Source organism: Bacillus rossius, chromosome 3 (assembly GCF_032445375.1).
Source record: "Bacillus rossius redtenbacheri isolate Brsri chromosome 3, Brsri_v3, whole genome shotgun sequence".
In the NCBI taxonomy this organism is placed as follows: domain Eukaryota; kingdom Metazoa; phylum Arthropoda; class Insecta; order Phasmatodea; family Bacillidae; genus Bacillus; species Bacillus rossius.
The window spans coordinates 10176288-10196784 of NC_086332.1; the positions used below are offsets into that span (position 1 = coordinate 10176288).

General features: G+C 38.4%; 1 protein-coding gene across 2 annotated transcripts; it reads right to left on the reverse strand.

Annotated features, from left to right (window-relative positions):
* Positions 1-1367: 1367 nt before the first annotated feature.
* LOC134530201 (probable cytochrome P450 6a14) lies at positions 1368-14629 on the reverse strand. 2 transcript variants are annotated; one of them, XM_063364859.1, is made up of 5 exons: positions 14538-14629; positions 6573-7523; positions 5557-5778; positions 4317-4568; positions 1368-1710 (listed from the first exon to the last, which is right to left on the reverse strand). In XM_063364859.1, exons 1-5 carry the CDS (start codon positions 14605-14607, stop codon positions 1529-1531), a joined length of 1677 nt encoding a protein of 558 aa, XP_063220929.1. In that variant the 5' UTR covers positions 14608-14629; the 3' UTR covers positions 1368-1528. The 2 variants fall into 2 exon arrangements, with proteins under 2 accessions (XP_063220929.1, XP_063220931.1); XM_063364861.1 differs by lacking the exon at positions 14538-14629 and adding an exon at positions 13128-13224.
* Between the last annotated feature and the right edge of the window lie 5868 nt (positions 14630-20497).

Sequence of the window (20497 nt, forward strand, 5' to 3'; positions counted from 1 at the left end):
GTAACTTGTAAAAAAAAATATATTTTTTTGTGGTTCTTTATAAACCTAGAAAGGTTTCAGATAAATCCGGCACCTCGTTTATTTTTTTGATGTGACAACGTCTAATAAATCTATGAACTCCGGCTGCACGCACGAAAAAGTGTCCCGTTACGATGTCCCGTTACGCTCATTGTTCCGTTACGCTGTATTCCGTTACGCTGTCGGTGAGTGCAGTAATAATAGGTTATGTTACAATTTACTAAAAAATTATGGTGATTCATAAAATTGATGATAGATATTTGATTACATTTTATTTATATGAAAACTTGTTCATAATTATATTTAAACTTTATAGCTAAACGCCAGTTTTTAAAATTAACTACAAGTCATTTACACGTGAACTGTTTCGTCGACTGTTTATAAAGTGAAGTGAAAAGTTAATGTGGTTTTCATTGCTTATTACAACAATTCGGCAATAAAGGTTAATTATTCTTGCATTTTAAAAATCTGATTACTAGTATAATTTCAAGTATTTATTCTATTACTATTAAAATTAAAATGATTCAATTTTATTCATAAAAGTATGCAATCATTTCATCAATGTTTTGTTATGACGTTGTCACGTTAAACTATTGTCCGTAAACCGACTTTACAGACAACCAATTTTTTTAATGGTTTTTTTGATAGAGTACTGATCATTTGTGCTCATCCTGAACATAGATGATTTTTTTTTTTAGTTTTGGTAGGACTGTACGCGCGTGAACTACAGTTTATGAGTGGAAAAGTTATCCATTAACAATTCTATGAATATTTCAGGTACAAAGCAATTTGCATGCTGCGTGTCTAAGTAATTACTGTAATATGGATTGTAGTAGCGTAAGAGAACAAGCTATTTTAGCTCATAATCAAATGGAAAACCCTACGTTTTCTGGTTATAAAGACCGCGTGGTTTTCCTTTAGAACAGCATAAATCTAGGTGTACATCGAGAAAATACGCCCATTGTTTGTGTGTATATAATTAATGTCCAATGTCTAACCTGCTATGAATTTATTTTTATTTAATATCAAATCTAACCAATTTTTACTACCTTGTGGCAAAATTTCGTAATTATATGTAGCTTCTGTGTTAATCCGGTACACGGACTACCAGTGTTTAAAATTTTGTCCAAATCCATTCATACTTGATTGAGTAACAAACATACAACTTTCCACATGTATACATTATCAATACAAAATATTTGTAATATCTACTTTTGTGAACTATTCGCCAGTTGGCAAACCAGCAGTACATTTTGATCAATGAAATTTACGTCGTGTTATTTATTATTTATTAATTACATTCATTTCGAAATAAAAAAACATACACGGTAAAGAAAAACTGTGCAACGTCAGTGTAAATGTTATGATTATTTTAAAATTATTTCTGTCTTATTACAAATTTACAGCATAGTGATATTTAATTTAAGTGCGTGATATATTTTATTTCAATCACTCCCCTCAGCAAAGACAGTTCAGTGAAGGAAAAATTTGATAAACTGAAGCAAAGAACTCATAATTGGTTTATTTTCGGCCTGTCAATTATTTTCAGCCAAACTCCTCCCTTCGGAGAAGTCACTATCGTAACGGCGTCCATCTCCAAAGGAATTTGCGTCTTGGGACATTTGCAGAACTCGAATTTGGACAGCAGAGCCGCCAGACCCACTTTAGCCTGCATCAGTCCGAACCGCATGCCTGCAACACAACACGTGACTCACATGCAAACATTTTTGACGTGACAACGTCTAATAAATCAAAGAACGCCGGCTGCACGCACGAAAAAGGATTACTCATTGTCCCGTTACACACATTGTCCCGTTACGCTCATTGTACGCTTGCGCCGCATCTATCTCTCTTCCACTCGATTGGAACAACCATCGATTTTACTTTTTCGAGGCACATTAAACTTGAAACACTCCCATTCGTTTCCTACTTTTCCTATCATTGTCCTATCCTTAACAGAATAACATAGATTGGAAGAAGTTAAATAGCAAACATGTATGAAAGTTATAGGTAGTTAAAATAATCTCTTCGTTAAAGTAATAAACATATTTGAATTAATGAGTGCAAATAAAAGTAAATTTATCAATTAAATTGTAGATTTCATTTCACTCCTTCTTTGTATCCATACAAAATAGCGATAATTCAATAAAAATGATTCAATTTTATTCACAAAAGTATGCAATCATTTTATCAATGTTTTGTTATGACGTTGTCACGTTAAACTATCGTCCGTAAACCGACTTTACAGAAAACTAATTTTTTTGTTGTGATGCAAGCAAAAACTGATATAATAAATCTAAAACACACTGCTTGGTGTTACGGAGGTTGTAAAATACTTCTTAACGATCTACCTTCAATAACTCTCTCCCCAGCACTACCTACTTCCCAATTGGCAATTTAAAAAAAATGTTTTTCGTTTCTTAAACCAATACCAATTAACTCTAAATTATTTTTAATAATTTCATGACAAATAATTTAAAAAAAAAAATGGCTGCAAGTAATTTATGTACACGCGTTAGAAGGTATTTTATGTGTAATAAATAATTATCTCTAATTTTGCATGCAAATAATTAATATAAATAAAATAATAAAAGGTCTGAAGTGATATTATAAATACAGTTGGTAAAGTATAAATTCAGTAAAATTAGAAAATGACAAAATATTCATTATTGAATGTTATTATAAGCACGTATATAAAATTAATTATTTAATTTAGTAAAATAATCGAGTTATAATTTTAATTATAAATAAACATCAATATCTATGCTAAACAATTATATTATAATTATTATTATAAAATATTAATTTATAATAAAAAATAAATTATACATACGGGAACATAACCTCAATTATATCAATACACTTGAAAAATTTTACAAACACAATTTATATAGCTAATATTTACAATAAATTAATGTTTTAATGATATGGACCAGTAATCAAAACCAATCACTAAGTTTGCAATTTAAAAGCATATATATTTAATTGTTATTAGCCTTTTATCATCATGTGAGAATTTCGTTGCATGATGTTCGGGCATCGTAAATATTCGCTCTCATAATTTTTTCATAACGCACTTAAAGAAATGGCAAGTGTTTTTGGAAGAAGCTGCGCAGGAGCGCACGTTTGTGGCCAACATCAACGGCGCCTAACAAACTTGAGAAACAAAAAGGAAACGGTGGGAAATGGAATTTTTTTCATTTAAACATAAACATAGTCACGCAACTCAATCTTGTACTCATTATTGCATCTTATATTCGTATTTAACAGAACAAATGCCTACAAACACCAAACAAACAAAATTAGTTGTCTGTAAAGTCGGTTTTCTGACGATAGTTTAACGCGACAACGTCATAACAAAACATTGATGAAATGATTGCATACTTTTATGAATAAAATTGAATCAGTTTTATTGAATTATCACTATTTTGCATGGATACAAAGAAGGAGTGAAATGAAATATACTATTTAATTGATAAATTTACTTTTATTTGCACTCATTAATTCAAATATGTATATTACTTTAACGAAGAGATTATTTTAACTATAACTTTTGTACATGTTTGCTATTTAACTTCTTCCAATCTGTGTTATTCTGTTAAGGATAGGACGATGATAGGAAAAGTAGGAAACGAATGGGAGTGTTTCAAGGATGATGTGAAGGAAAATGGCTTACCCAACACCAAAATGCAGTCAAAAATAATATATTTGCGCCACGGACTCTGCAGCAATGCTAGGAGGTTCAGGTTAGCAAAGAGCAATATAAAATGAGCGTAACGGGACACAGCGAAACGGGACAATGTGCGTTACGGGACACTTTTTCGTGCGTGCAGCCGGCGTTCATCGGTTTATTAGACGTCACGCCAAAAAAACTCATGGGCAATCGGACGCCACGCGCGTTAGAAGGAAACTTCATAGACTGATTGTAGTTCTACGTCAGCTCACTAAAGGTGCTGCAGGCAGCGCTGCTACTGCCCTCTGTGTTCTCAGCAAGTAAATTGATAGCTAAACTATGATATATCAAATCGCGATTTTAGGGGCTTTAGTGGTAGTAGATGTCAATATTTATCTCCCGTCAACTACCACTGAAAGAAACTGTTATTATAACCTCGTCTTCTCTGCATTATGAATTTTCTCTCTGAAGGAAAGATACTCTAGTGCTACACAAAACTGCGTGATGAATGTTTCCAGTAAGCTGAGAACTAAAAAGTACCAATTTTTTTGGTTTGCCCACGGGTTTTGTCACTGTTAGTACTAAACTTAACGTCGCCAATATGTATACAGCCTGTAAAACTTACCTATGCACATTCTGGGTCCTTCTCCAAACGGCAGGTAAGCAAACGGCGGTATCTTTCTCCTATTTTCTTCTGTAAATCTCTCTGGATCAAACTTGTCTGGTTCCGGGTAGTATTTAGGGTCGTGGTGAATTGCATACACTGGAATTTTTACTTTGATACCTTCTTCCAGGTGAACATTGGTACCAGGAACAGTGTACGCTTTGGTGCATTCTCTATCCAACATTGGTATTGGTGGATATTTGCGCAGCGTTTCTGCAAAATAAATAAAATCAACGAAACGACTGATATAAGTTCAACTCAAACACATTGCGTGATTGAAACACTCTTTAGACTGCAGGACAGATACAAATTGCGGGCGTTGTTGCGTGGTGAAGACAGAGTAATCAAGCGTAAGTAAAACTTGCATGAACAATCATGTTTTACACGCAGTACTCAGTTCATAGCAAAATATCACATCGTGAAAATTATTTGGTCATTACATGACCCATAAAATATTTTTTAATGACAGCAAAATAATTTTGTTTAAAAAAAAATTCTATTAGTGACAAAAACTTTTGCTGTCACTAATATGTAACTAAAAAAAAACTATTTTGTTCGTAAACACAAATTATTTAGTAGGGTCTTCGTAAACAAAATATTTTCGTGTTAGGCACAAAATATTTTATTTTTTCTCAGCATGCCAAAACATTGACAGCGCTAATGGCAGAAATCGTGATTTGTGAAGAAGCGTAGTGGATGCTAGTCGCATTGCTGGGAAGCGATCTAAGGTCGAGGACCTCTTAAGGCCCCCGCCTACCCGGGCACACACGCGGTGCACAGAGCTTCAGGAAAAAACAACGCGATTTCAAAACTACTCAAGATATCCCAGTGGGGTCTACTTACGAAAGGCATTTAAGAGTTCGCTGTGGGTCGAAAAGTACTTTTGATTTTGGATTAGGTTTTTAAAATATATTTTTAGAAGAGTTAAAATGGCTAAAATGCATGTTTTCAGAGTAAATTTTAGGCGTAAAACAACCGGTAGAGATCGTTGAAAGCACTTAAGAGGGACTTGCATTTCACCTTTATCTTCATTTCTTGGTAATATAATGTTACGGTCACTGCTCAAATTTCACAGTTATCCTGTGACGACGAGAAGACTGCGCGCCAATTCAGAGGAGACACCGCGCTAGAAGCACCAGCGAGCGTCGCGCTTATCATCCCGCCTCGCCAGGGGTGTATGTATCTGTGTTTCGTTGCTTACCGCTGACCACCAGGTCCATGTAGCTCATGCTCTGCACTGCCTCGTACGAGAGTTCGCCTCCGTGGCGCTCAAGAGCATCGTCCACCTCGTTCCTCAGCCTCTTCTGCACGTCGGGGTTCACAGCGAGCTCGTGCAGACAGAAGCCCATCGTCGTGGAAGAAGTCTCGAACCCAGCCATGAAGAACACAAAGCACTGGGCGGCCATCAGGTTTTCTGTAAGTTCTGGGCAAATTAAATATACCACACTTTAATATCAGTTCGATAACACCAACGACCAAAAGTAAGATGGGAAAAAAATAAACATAAACTACAAAAAACTTTTAAAATGTATCTGCAATTTGTGTCTAATCTTCTAATTAGCTTTTGAGGTGTAGTAAAAATATTATGTCAGCCAACAACAAAAAAAAACAACATAATAATTACTTACTAACCATACAGTGTAATTATTTTGTAAATGAAGAACAAAAATATTCATGTAAATTTACAGATATTTGTAAATTTGTACATTTTCATAAAAAAACAACCGTATCACCGCCAAACATAGTTCACTGTAACACTGGGATCGGATTCTTACCCGCGCAATTTTATTTGTGTTGTCCCAGTACATCCAATAGTTAAAGTTATTTGTTAACCGTTTTCTGAATAGCTTTCCAGTATTAAACTGTGTATATTAATAAGCATTATAATAAAATAAAACAAAATAAAGTCAAGTTATTGAATACTGGATTATCTCTTTCATGGTTTAAAAAATTATGCTTGAATGAAACATTAATTTAAAAAAGAAATGCGCCAAATTTCGTAAGAAATACTCAGTATTATCTTTAAAAAATCGTATTTCATAAATGCCAAAATAACCATAGCCATACGTTGTACAAAGTTACAGTATATTTCCTGTAGTATTACAAACTATTTATTGGTAACTTGCTTCCAAAGGAATCTTTGGTAAACGTACAGATTTTTTTTTTCTGTGTACGTATACAAGCTACATTTTAACAGTTAAAACAAACACTACTTACCGAAATCTGGTGTTTGGTGATTTTTAACACCATATCCGTTTTTAGTTTCCTTTGCATCCACTGAGTTCATAGACTGGCCATTTGCAACTTGCTTTCTGTTCTTCAGTTGTATGAGCAACTGCAGAAAGTCATTCCTCACTACGTGGTTTTCTTCGCGGTATTTTACCGTGTCCCTCACCAAGTCCATGAAGAAACTTTCCGTCTCCCGATCTTTGAAAACGACGAGCAGGAATTGCATCCACGAAGGCAGGCACATCATGGTGAATATCCGGAGGTACATGCGGAGAGACGGCGCGAACACCTTGCGGCCCAGCTTCCTGAACTTGCAGTCCGGGCGGTCCATGGAGTGGACGCGCAGCCCGAAGGCGCACGAGCCGATGACGTCGGTGGTGAACTGGGCCGCGACCTCTTTGACGTCGACGCCTCCCGCGCGCCCGGACACGCCCGCCAGCCGGCGCGCCATCTCGCCGGCGCACTCGGCCACGGCGCCGAACATGAGCCTCATCTTGCCGGAGGTGAAGGTGGGGGTGAGCTCCGCCCTGAGGCGCCTCCACCGCGGCCCGGCCAGGCTGATGAGGTGCGCGCTCAGCGGGCTCGCGCGCTCGTCCACCTTGAACCCCCGGTCGTGGAAGTGCTCGAAGTCCTTCACGAGGAACGTCTTGACGAGCTCCGGGTCCCTGACGAGCAGCGCCGGCTGGAACAGCAGGTACACTCCCCCGAGCCCGTGGTCGCCGAGGGCGCGGTACAGCCGCTGGAAGACTTTGCCCGTGTACTCGCGCCGCAGGACGATGTCCCTGATGTTCCCGAACAGCGGCGCGGGCCTCGGGCTCGGCACGCCCCTCGCCGTCCAGTAGCCGTAGACGTGCGACGTCCACAGCCATAACAGCAGCAGACTTGCCGTCGCCCACGTGATCGCGTGCACGTACAGCGGGACGAAAACGAAAGCCATTCCTGAAACATGACAGAAGTACATCTAGAGACATGCGAAATTCGCGGATTCATTTCGCGATAGGCTATAGCATCAAAAACAACTATACCTTCGTACCGCTTCTGCGATTGGACCACATTTTATCCGGGGAACTGTGAGCCAATGGGAAACACTAAACCAAAAAAGTGCCGAATTACGGACAGCCTAGTTGGGACGTCTCACGCGTCAGTAGCCAATTAACAGGTGTCATTTCCGCGAGTATTTAAAGGACTGTGCAGTCTATCCTAGAGGTAAATGAATCCGCGAATTTTGCGGGTCTCTAGCCATTGCTAAGCACGTGTATGTCTGTAGAAGGAAACTACAAAAAAACCCAAAAGAAAAAAAACACAAATTAAGCAAAAAAATTGCTGTTGTCAACAGGATATAAACACCACATAATATTCCATAACAGGAATATTGTCAACAAACAATGAAAAACAAAGAAAAATGGACTTAGTTTTCTTCTACAGACATACATGTGCTTAGCAATGGCGTACGTACAAAAGCTTACATCAAGTCATGCACTCACATTGCACAAATCTTTCAAAGATGATATTGTAATACTATATAGTAGACCTATATAAACGTTTGACAGAATCAATGTACATTTTAAAAGTATAATAATTAATTATGTTGGACCATTTTTAATAGTGATGTTAACAGACTATTACAACAAATAAATCATTTAAATAACTTTAAATATTTATTCACCCCCCCCCCCCCCCATTTCTAATTAAAAGGTTGAGGCACGTTTATTATTATTCCAAAATTTAATGCTAGTTCATCAAATTATACAAGTAAATACTAGGCTATGCTAGCACATGCGTGGCAATATGAGGTGGCCAAATAAAACGTGATGTGTCGACACGGCGTCAAAACGTAGGACGTCACCAAACTAATATAAGAACTCAGGATATGTAAACTACCGAGCAAGGTTATGTAACGAGCCGCCCTCCGAAGCGGAGTCGGATGCGCGCTGGCTTCTGGTGAGAGAGTTCTTGGTTTGGGAAGCCTTCATTTCACAGACGAGAGAGCCACACCCGAAGTTCCCCGAAGTTCATGCTCGCTTTTTTTTTCTTCCGTTCTATCTCATTGTATAAACCGGTGTGGCGTTAAATTTTGCGGTCGATTAGGATAGGTTAGCTACATTGTAAATACTTTAAAACATTGTGGATGGTTGGTTATATTAGGTAAGCATAGCTACATTAAAAATACTGTAAAATCATTTTATGGTTGCTTAGCAAATAACTTTTTAATATGTAGCTATCCAGGGCTAGGGAACCGTTTACATTATTTCATAGTATCTTTAATGTAGCTATCATAACCAAATCAACCGTCCACAATGTTTTAAAGTATTTATAATGTAGCCAACCTAACCTAATTGACCATTAGTTATCATGAGTTACAATAAACAAAACAAAAAAAAAAAACACTGAAGATGCACGATCGGGGGTTTAGCTCTCTCGTCTGTGAAAAGAAGGCTTCTCTCTGGATTTTAGTGCCCCGTGTAAAGCATGTTTGTTAGATCCGTAACGTCTGAATTCGCCACAAAATAAAATATGTTGAATTCGAAATAAAAACCTTATCAACAAATGAGTGTCAATGAAATGTTGGCTCCCTGGTGGTGAAAATTTATTACCCACGATTCAAATATCTTTAGGAAATTAAAAATAAATAAACGGCAAAACATTGAACCCGCATTGGGGTAGCAATCCTGATTTAGTTTTCCCATGATTCTACCGAAATCACTCCAGTAAAATGCTGAGATGGTTCTTTACTAGATATGTACGGTATATAGTGTCTACGCCAAGAGCGATTCTTTCCTCAATGTCTCTTGTCCAGTGTAGTTGTGTGTTGCTATCTGTAACAACCTCGCTGTAGACGAGACGGATAAATGCAGCTAACATAACCTAATCGACCGTTCACATTATTTTGCAGTAGTTGAAATGTAGATTACTTAAGCTAACTAATTTTTAACATGCTATAACAGTATTTTAAATGCAGGTTACCTAATATAACCAACCTTTAATGATTCAGCAATATTTTAATGTGTCCAGCTTAACCTAACCAACCTGTAAAACATTAATCACCAGAAAATTATTTGACATGTCGCAACATCCTTTTTTTACAGAATTGTTAGAAAAAATCGATGGTACGTAAAACAATGCGTTTTTTTAGGTAGGTTTCAAAAAAATACTATTCTAGCTGTTACCAAGGTGTGACTTCCGGAAAATTTTGACGTGACAAGGTCTAATAAATCGATTAACGCCGGCTGCACGCACGAAAAAGTGTCCCGTAACGCACATTGTCCCACTACGATGTGTCCTGTTACGCTCATTGTACGCTTGCGCCGCATCTATCTCTCTTCCACTCGATTAGAACAACAATCGATTTGTCTTTTCAATCATGTTTTCGTCTTTTTAATTATTAATATTATGTAATTTAACGATCGTCCACCGATTTTCAGCACAATCGGTACGGTTATTTAAAAGTAATGTTGAATTTTCAAATACGCTTTTGTACGAACAATGGTGTTTTACAGTTACACATAATAATTCAAATTGCACCCGGGATCTTTTGCACAATGTTTTAAAAAATATTGTAACGCATTATAAATAAGTTTGGTGTATGTGGGATGCGTATTTGTTATAAAATCGTATTATAAAAACGAAATAATGTTATTCCCCTACGGTGACGGACGCGAACCGAACGAATCGCGCTATCTATCCGCTCCCGCGGCAACCAGGTACTCGTTAATACATATTTTCCTTTGTTTATCGCGAGGGGCGTTATTATTAATGAATTATAAATAAAATTTCGTGCCCGGGGCCTCAATTGCATATCATATTGAGCAGTGGAAGACATAAAAACGTAAAAATATTCTCGACGAATTTTAATCTCATCCCCAGCGCACCACGAGTGTCTGGGTTGGAGATTAAAGCCGAAATTCTTAAACTTACTAATACTAATTTTATTAACTGCAAGGGCATTTTTATTAAATTTTACGTTTAATTTCATGACGAACAAACTTCGTCGTTAAATATGTAATTGCGATAAAGCGTAAAACATTCTCGACGATCTTGAAGTTAAATAGCAAACATGTATAAAAGTTATAGTTAAAATAATCTCTTCGTTAAACTTATAAACATATTTGAAATAATGAGTGCAAATAAAAGTAAATTTATCAATTTAATTGTAGATTTTCATTTCACTCCTTCTTTGTATCCATACAAAATAGTGATAATTTAATAAAAATTATTCAATTTTATTCATAAAAGTATGCAATCATTTCATCAATGTTTTGTTATGACGTTGTCACGTTAAACTATCGTCCGTAAACCGACTTTATAGACAACCAATTTTTTTATATAATTTTTCGTTTCATGGTCCATAGACCCCAAATCCATCACCAACTTAATATTGTGTGTATGTATAAATATATATATAAACTGCCGTTTACGTATTTTCTTCAACAGTGTAGTGCTAGGTCTACACGGCAGTGGTAGCTGAACAAGCTGGTGAGCATCAGTCTGGCGACAGTGGGAGCCGAACTTGGAGGGAAATTTCCTGAAGCGAGGACACGAGAAGATAACTGCCGTAATTTTTCACAAATAACTTCCAAACTAATACATAAAATATAAAAAATGGAAAATCTCGGTCAACGTTCGTTAATGTACAATATCCGACCAAAGGGGTAGAAATGAGGAATGTTTTTTAAAACAGAAAAATCGATATAACTCCCATAATATGATGAATATCACATCCGTTTGAAGTATTATAACTCGTCGGACGAATACCAAAAATTTCTGTGTAAAACATTTTTGATACGACCAACCATGACTGCAATGAGTTGAAAAAAAAAAGGGTTGGAGGACAAAAAAATTCATAACTTCCTTTGTAGGCACAACATAGAATTCGTAATAATTGCTTGTTCATATCATAAATTTGATCTAAAACTTTTGTTAGAAAATTTTTTTGATAAGACGAACCATTGTTGCAGGAAGTTGAAAAAATTAAGGGGCATAATTTTAAAAAATCATAAATTCCGTACCATGTTCACTATTAAATATGTTATGTTTTATTGCAAAACCTTAAATTATTATCAAAAACTTTCGTCTGAAATAATTTTTCATACGACCAACTATTACAGCAACGGGAAGGAATAAGCAGAGGTTGAATGGCAATTCATAACTCCCTTGGTAGGCACAAGATAAAATACGTTATAATTTATTATAAACCTTATAAATATTATCAAAACTTTTGTCTGAAATAATTTTCGATACAATCAACCATTGCTGAAAAGGATGAATAATAGGGATTTAAAAGAAGAAATTAATCAATTTCTTAGAAGGCATACTATCAAATCCGTTCCCATTGTTTGCAAATCTTAAAATTTATATCTTTAAGTTTTTTCTGAAATAATATTCAAAACACAAACAATTACTGAAAGGGGCTGAAAAACCTGGGGCTGAAATAAGAAAATATATTTAACTTCCCTACCAAGGACTCTATCGATTAATGCTTATTTTTGTTTAACTTTTTAAATATTGTTGAAAACTTTTGTATAAAGTATATTTTATGTAACAAATCATTACTGCAAGGGGTGTAATTTACAAGAGTAGAAAGACAACAAAAAAATCGTCAACTCAAAAGTTTATTAATATATATATATATATATATATATATATATATATATATTTAATAGCTATACGGGGCGACAGAATTGTTGCCCATTGGAAGGGCAGCTCTTCAGGATTTTTCTGACAGTGGTGTTTTTGAAAGGTTGTCTGAATTGTTGTAAAGTGACCTAACCTAACCTAACCTAACCTAACCTAACCTAACCTAACCAAAACTAACCACTGTCAGAAAAATCCTGAAGGGCTGCCCATCCAAGGGGCAACAATTCATACAACCTTTCAAAAACACACACACACACACACACACACACATATATATATATATATATATATAAAACTTCCTTAGTATCAAACTCGTCGGAATTTGTTTTACACATCTTAATATAACCTTAAACCTTTGTCCAAATATTAGTGCAAGGGTTGAAAAATATTGTTTAAAGGTCAAAAATAATTACATAACTACCTTAGTAGGCATAACATGAAATTCGCTAAGATATTCAATGCTGGATGCATTTAGTTAAAAACATTCAAAATATTTTCGCTGCAAGGAATACGAGAAAATGTTTAATCGATCATTTCTGAATATTGGCGAACAGATGGGCTGTTATGTATCTACATTAAGTTCTTAAAATGTTCCAGGAGTTTATGGATGTTTCCAAAACATTTTCAGAAGAAATAGGTTCTTCGAAATCTACCTACGCCTGTAAGCTGTGCCATAAGGGATTTTTTTAAATTAAATCCGTTTGTTCTGGGATGGACCTCTCTCCTTGTTTCCATACAAGCAGAAATCAAATCCAGTCATTCATCACGATTCCAGTCAGATTTTTCAGACAAAAAAGTTCTTTAACAAGCAAAATTTAAACGTCTTTAAACCATTATGATTTTAATGTTCTCAATTCCTCCAGATAGCATTTGGGTTAGTTTATTAGAGCAGGATAGCAAATAACAGACCTCAGATTCCAACTTGCAGCTTCATCCTTCGTGTTTGTATCATTCTGGACCTTTCAAAGTAATTAGTATGGTAATCAATCTCTAATATTTCCATTGCAAAAAAAAACGTAGTAAAATATGTATTATCTTATCGTTCAGTGATAACACTGCACCGTTTGTTGATGAGCTTCGAAAGTGCCTCTTTCTTGTCTCGTTGGGGCCGAACAGGGTTTACTACAAAATGCTAAATCAATCTTGGCCACATATAATACTAAACTCGGACACAAAAATTTAAAGTAGAATTCTTTAAAATAATGCCGAGAGTGATATATATATGTGAGTGTGTGTGTGTGAAAATTGTGTTTTCAACTAAATTTCTTGACGCGAATCACATGTAGTTTCAGCACCCGCCGCTAGAATTCGTTGCCGTAGCAGCTACGTCGACCATCGAATCATTCGACGGGCAGAGCGAGAAGTTAAACTGTATAATGAAACGGCTCCGATAAAAGCGAAAAAGACTTGAATGGCTTTGGACCTGATTTTCGACGGTGAACATCCATTAGCAGTTAATACATAATATAAAGTTTCCCTTTGTCTTTGCGATCTTCGGTTCTCGCCATCGGCCACAGATGGCAGCATCGTGGTTGCACATTTCTGTTCCACGCGACTTCCGTTCCATTCACGAAATTACTCCCACCAAATGCCGTTTTACCGAGAGCTAAGATATTACACATAAAAAAATTGGTTGTCTCTAAAGTCGGTTTAAGGAAGATAGTTTAACGTGATAACGTCATAACAAAACATTGATGAAATGATTGCATACTTTTATGAATAAAATTGAATCATTTTTATTGAATTATCATTATTTTGTATGGATTCAAAGAAGGAGTGAAATGAAACCTACAATTTAATTGATAAATTTACTTTTAATAAAACTCATTAATTCAAATAATTTATTACTTTAACGAAGAGATTATTTTAACTATAACTTTTATACATGTTTGCTATTTAACTTCTTCCAATCTGTGTTATTCTGTTAAGGATATGACGATGATAGGAAAAGTAGGAAACGAATGGGAGTGTTTCAAGATTAATGTGCCTTGAATAAAAAGTCAAATCGACGGTTGTTCCAATCGAGTGGAAGAGAGATGGATGCGGCGCGAGCGTACAATGAGCGTAACGGGACACCGCGTAACGGGACATTGTGCGTTACGGGACACTATTTCGTGCGTGCAGCCGGCGTTGATCGATTTATTAGACGTTGTCACGTCAAAAAAAAGAAGTAATTTTAAGTTGTTTCCACAATGCGAACACTGCACTTCAGCCTTTGTCTCAGCTGTCCCGCATCCAGACGGAGAGCGGCTTCGCTCAGCGCCATGGAGTAGGCCTACCTCTAATGCATGCGAGGTCGCGCGCTGGTGGTTACCTTACCTGCTGCGCGTGCAGAGTGCAGATAGAGGCGGGCGCCCACTCCACTCGGACTGGCACGAGGTGCAGCCATGCAGCGACGGCGCGCGGTGACCTTGACTGGCAAACAGTAGCCATTTACTGTCGCAATAACTCTCCCCCCCTCCCTCTTCTAAAGAATTCAAGCTGCATTCCCGGCGGCGATAAGCGCTGCGAAAGTGAGAAGAAGGAGAGGGACAGGAGGATGAATGTTAACTTGACCAGGCTCGTTTTACGAGTGGTAAGAACGTAGGCACAGTACTTACGAGTACACGCGTGTCCTTATACCGATGCAGCTTCAACCAAAGGGATCCTTTACTTTCGAGGCTGCATTCTGTGTGGGAAACTAGCCTTGAAAATGTATCCAAGTTCTTTCGACACTAACACAACTGTTTGTATCGACAAAGAAATACTTCATTCCCCTCCCCCAGGAGACATTTGTTCGTGTTTAAAAAATGTTCACTATCACCTTCCGGGAAATTTTCAGTTTTCACACGTTCAAGTTGGGTAGCCACACCCGAGCAGTTCCTAGGTTTTCCTTATGCAGGTTGGGACGAGAGGTATAAAAGCTCGAAAGAGAAGGAATACAGCACCACTCGGTGCGGAGAAGCTTTAAACTATCTTTAAAAATGTAGCCTACGCTCCGCACACACAGTGAAATATGTTCTGTTTGTGTATCTTTAGTAAGTAAGGTGTTCTAATTTTCTTCTTTTAGTTTAGGTGCTACTGGAGGCGGAGTGGGTGGCCCGGTGTGGCCAGCCACCACCAGGGGCGCTTGCGTCCCTGGTCAGAAGATCCAGAACTGCAGAACAACAAACAATGCGAACATTAAGTCCAAGCGCCCAAACCCCGCATGGTAGACTCTTTCTGCTCTGACCAACTCTTCTTCCTGAACCATCCTTCTTTCTCCCGTATTTAACCTGCCTGAAATTAATGCATGAAATTTGGCATCCCGCATGAAAGTGCCGAGGGTTTTCCCTGTGTCTATGCAGGTTCTTTCCTGGGCCCAACTTATCTAGTAGTTTAGTCTAGAGTTAAAAGTGAGGGGAGTTAGACATGGCGCCAATCGCTGCCATGTCTGGCCAATCCCCTCCTAAGCACACGATGCATGCGACCCTCTCCCTGCATGGCTGATACCAGCATGACTAGGCGTATAGGCTTCGGCCTGAGACGCACTTAGGTCCCTCCCTAACCCGGACCCCTCCCAAATACACTTAGTTTTAGTTAGGTTAGGAAAAAAATATATGCGGAGACACCACTTGTCGCCACCCAGGTTCTCAAACCAGGCTTCCAGGAAGGAACCAGCCTGCGCCAACTGCCATCAACGAGCAGCTGCCTGCAGGACATTGAAGCGGTGCCCAGTGAACACGACCGCGGATCCCAGACGGTCCGCATGAAGACCCTCCTCCAGTTCGCCGCGGTCCTCGGACCATCACCTCCACGAGGCCGTGCTGGGATGCGAGGGTGCCACCAAACAAGCAGCACACACAGCCTGCCCCGGAGTCTGCCCCAGCGCTCCGAGATGGCCAGCACGCAGACCGACCGGAAACAACTCCGGCGCCCATGTCCGGGAAGCCTCAGATGTCCATCAAGTTCTGTCCCTGCCCGAACACGCCCGAATATTCACCTTCGGCCAACCTCGGGTTTATTTATATATATATTTACCAGTTGCAGTACCCGGCGTTGCCCGGCTGAACACAGAGTGATGTATTGTTCGCTAGTTAAAGCAAAATGGACAGCGCTAAAAATGACACAAAATTGATGTTTGTATGTCAATGACCTATGATTTTCTGTTTACCAATGGCAATTGGTTGAACGGTGTAGTAGTTGATGCTCTGCAGCTCCATCTAGCAGCGAGTTACAAAAAATTGGATAGCATAAAAACCTTCTCCATGAAAATACACTTCGATGTGCCAACTTTCATGGCAATCTGTCAAATGGTGTCGGAGTTTATCAACGTCATACATACCAACATCCTATTTTATATTTATTTATATTTCTCTGTTTATTTTAATGTAGTTATACTAACCTAACTAACCGTCCATAGTGTTTTAAAGCGTTTTAATGTAGATAACCTAAACGACCATTTTTAATATTTGAATTAATTTTTCGTGCGCAAAAATAAAACAAATCCCTTGGGTTGGCCGAAGGTGAAAATTCGGGCGTGTTCGGGCAGGAACAGAACTTGATGGACATCTTAGGCTTCCGTCTGTGTCCGCGGCGGGGTGTGGCATCGGCACTCAGACTGCGCTAGGAGTGTCACTGCTGCCCGCTGTCGCGAGGAGGGAGGCGATCTCCTCGCGGGACCAGCACACCAGCAATTCTGTAGGGATCCTTGAAACGATCACGAAGATCAAAAGAAGGGTGATTCCAGGATCCTTTAAGGAGATCATAGGAAACAGCCCTATTCACCTAGGCAAAAAAAATATATATATATATTGTTTCACTCTGAACGTACTCGTTTTGTGGTCACTGAACATGTTTGGAAAAAAACAAACGAGTCATGTCGTACAATCTAGATACTAAACAACTCACTTATCCATAAAAAAAGTTACTGTTTTTATACTAGCTTTTTCTCTCACTTCAGAGGCACGCTTTCAAGAATACGTACAAACAGGTTAACTCTGTGCTAACTTCTTAAAGGCTTACGGCACACGACAAGAAAAAAAAAAAAGAAGTAATTGTTTCCTCAGAAACGTCTACGCCGCCATCGATCCATCAGAATTGCCATCCGGGCATTTAGTGTGTGAGACCAGAAACAGAGGTTTCTACCACTCACTCAGTGTATGTATATTGTTCCAGATGCACCCCACCCTTTTGTCGAATTACTTGGATCTACGGCGGGGTGCGGGTTAGGGTATGTTTTTTGTTTGTGAGGCGGGATGACGAGTGTGACGCTCTCTGGTGCTTCTAGCGCGGAATCGCCTCGAAGCGTGACGCTGTGGAATTATTTTTTTGTGGCGGAGAAATTAATAAAGGTGTAATGCAAGTAGGTACCTCGAGTGTTTTCAAGAACCTATACCAGGTTTTCCATGCCCATAGTTCTGAAAACACGTATTTTTGTTCACTCGTATGAAAATAAAGTTTATAAACGAAACAAGTAGACAGAACTACTCATCCGCCCTCAGTGAATATATTCTTATATGCTTTTCATGAAAAGATCCCACTCGGATATCTCGAGCAGTTGTCAAATCGCGTGGGTTTTGACGTGACAACGTCTAATAAATCGATGAACGCCGGCTGCACGCACGAAAAAGTGTCCCGTTACGTAAATTGTCCCGTTACGCTGTTTGTAAGCTCGCGCCGCATCTATCTCTCTTCCACTCGATTGGAACAACCATCGATTTGACTTTTTCGAGGCACATTAAACTTGAAACACTCCCATTCGTTTCCTATTTTTCCTATCATCGTCCTATCCTTAACAGAATAACACAGATTGGAAGAAGTTAAATAGCAAACATGTATAAGAGTTATAGTTAAAATAATCTCTGCGTTAAAGTAATAAACATATTTGAATTAATGAGTGCAAATAAAAGTAAATTTATCAATTAAATTGTGGATTTCATTTCACTCCTTCTTTGTATTCATACAAAATAGTGATAATTTAATAAACATGATTCAATTTTATTCATAAAAGTATGCAATCATTTCATCAATGTTTTGTTATGACGTTGTCACGTTAAACTATCGTCCGTAAACCGACTTTACAGACAACCAATTTTTTTTTTTTGCTTGAGGGCTGTTTTGAGATCTGTGGGGTCTCAACAGCGGGGAACACAAAGTGCTTGGTTATACTGTACGTGACCATGTGGTGGATAAACATGCGACGACATGACACAGGCAAGAATGCTTGCCCGCATTGGAACAATTAAAACGCCAACCTTCATACTTGAGATAGTAGTTATCTGCATGGGAACTATTTCAAATTCACACGCGTATCTTTTGTCAAAGACAAGAGCAAGTACCTTTCGGTATTGAGCTATATTTAGAACACGGTTTCAAATTTTTTTTGACTAGAATATAGGTACTTTACTTCTCATTCTTGCATGTAACTGTAGTTATTTGAATAATTTTTCTTGGGATATTTGGTTCATGAACGTGGCTATTTGAGCCAGAAAAGTAAATACTATTCCAAGACTTCAGAAGATGTTTAACGTTTGTTCACAACATTTTTTTTTGTTTTGGTTTAAATATATTTTCTTGTTCCATTTGTATTATTTTAAAATTATATTTTTATAGTATAACATAGCGTATGACGTGTCCTGTATGCAGAGTAATACTACACTATCATTTTGGCTTGCTTTGTTGGTTTATAAACATAATATAATCCAAAGTGTAAATAATTGGCAGTATGTTCACGAGTTACGATGATTTCTGAGGAAATTCTTAATTAGCAAAACATATTAATTTTTTTCTAAAGTTATGTTTTTTTTTAATATTCTGTAAAATATGAATACAGCATATAAAGCAAGGAGCAGTAGTAATTAATAGAAAAGATGATCTCTTCTAGTCATGGAAATTAAACATGACTTGGTTAACTTAAATACCTTCACACATTTATTTTGTTAGTGAAGTCAGTCATTTTATGCTTTTTTTTTAATTATTAAATATAATTCGAAGAAAAACTTCCTTATGCAGTCGTTCCATAGTGCGACATCCGAAAAGTTTCTACATAGGTTTTCGTCCAGTCTATAAACCCCAAAACCATAGCTAACTTAAAAGTTTATTTATATATATGCATCACATTTTATGCACACGATAATTGCCATAATTTTGTACACACAGTACTTACAAACTGATTATAAAAAATAGAGTTGGAAAATTCTGACTGAAAAGGTGGAAACGGATAAGGTTTTTTGATAAAGTGAGAAATCATTAAAACTCCCCTTTGAAAAATTATTTCAATTTTTTTAAAAATAATTATCTACAAATGTAAAAATATGAAAAAAAAAATATAGTCGGTAACAAACAATGCTAGCATAACGGAATTAGATAATTAAAATAATTAATGTCCCCTTTTGTGAACTATCCAGGCAGTGGGAAGTTGTGAACTGTCCCCAATGGCTCCAGCCACGTTGTGCCCTTTCGGGTAGAACCAACATTCGTACCTATATGGGCCCAATGACTTGTGTCCAAGCGTCGATCATGCGAAAGTGTGAATATATTGTTACGAACGTGACATTGGCCGGGACACGTACAGGTGCTGAGCTGGCTGGCGACTGCCGCAATATGATATGTGCCGCGCGCGCCTGGAAGATAACAAGGATTGTCGCTTTCCCCCCTCCTTCCCACCACTCCCCGCGCGGCGCCCTGCCTTTGACACGTAACTGACACCGGACAGCTGGGAGTTGCGCGAGCCGCCGACACGTGTTTTCGAGAGATTTCTGCCGTCGGGATGGCTCGCGATGACGCGACAGGCCCCGGCCGCTCCCGTGAGTTCTGGAATTGCGCCGGGGCCTATATATATGCCCGAGGACGCCGATCGAGAGTCAGTCTGAAAGGGAGTCATTTCAGAGTGTTCAGTAGGGAGTTCTCCCGCGGCGGAGTTTCCGGGCGATAGTGCCGCGGGTGCGGCAGAGTGGCGAAGTCCTTGGACGAAGGTTCCAGGGCAGGGTGTGAGTGAGTTCAGTGGAGTCGGGAGTTTTCCCGCGGTGGAATTTCCGGGCGATAGAGTCGCGGGCGCGGCGGAGTCCTGAGCGAAGTTGCGAGCGAGGAGTCGAGCGGATCCTCGGCGAAGGGGAAGTGCGTCGGTGGCGGCGGAGTGTGGCGACGGAGTTCCGCGGCGGAGACCCACGAGGGGTGCTGCGGCGAGAGTTGCGCCAGAGGTGCGGCCCAGCGAGGTGTGTGGAACGAGTGACTGGGGAATAGACCTTTCTTTAAGTGTAATTAATTATTTGCCATTTTAGAAGATTATTGTAAGTGACATAAGTAGTGGCAATAAATAA

Coding starts and splice junctions, on each gene's coding strand:
- LOC134530201 (XM_063364859.1), bottom strand. CDS start 14,607: ATGGCTGCACCTCGTGCCAGTCCGAGTGGAGTGGGCGCCCGCCTCTAT. Junction 7,524..14,537: donor GCACTCTGCACGCGCAGCAG/GTAAGGTAACCA, acceptor GTCATGTTTCAG/GAATGGCTTTCGTTTTCGTC. Junction 1,711..4,316: donor AGGACCCAGAATGTGCATAG/GTAAGTTTTACA, acceptor GTTGTGTTGCAG/GCATGCGGTTCGGACTGATG.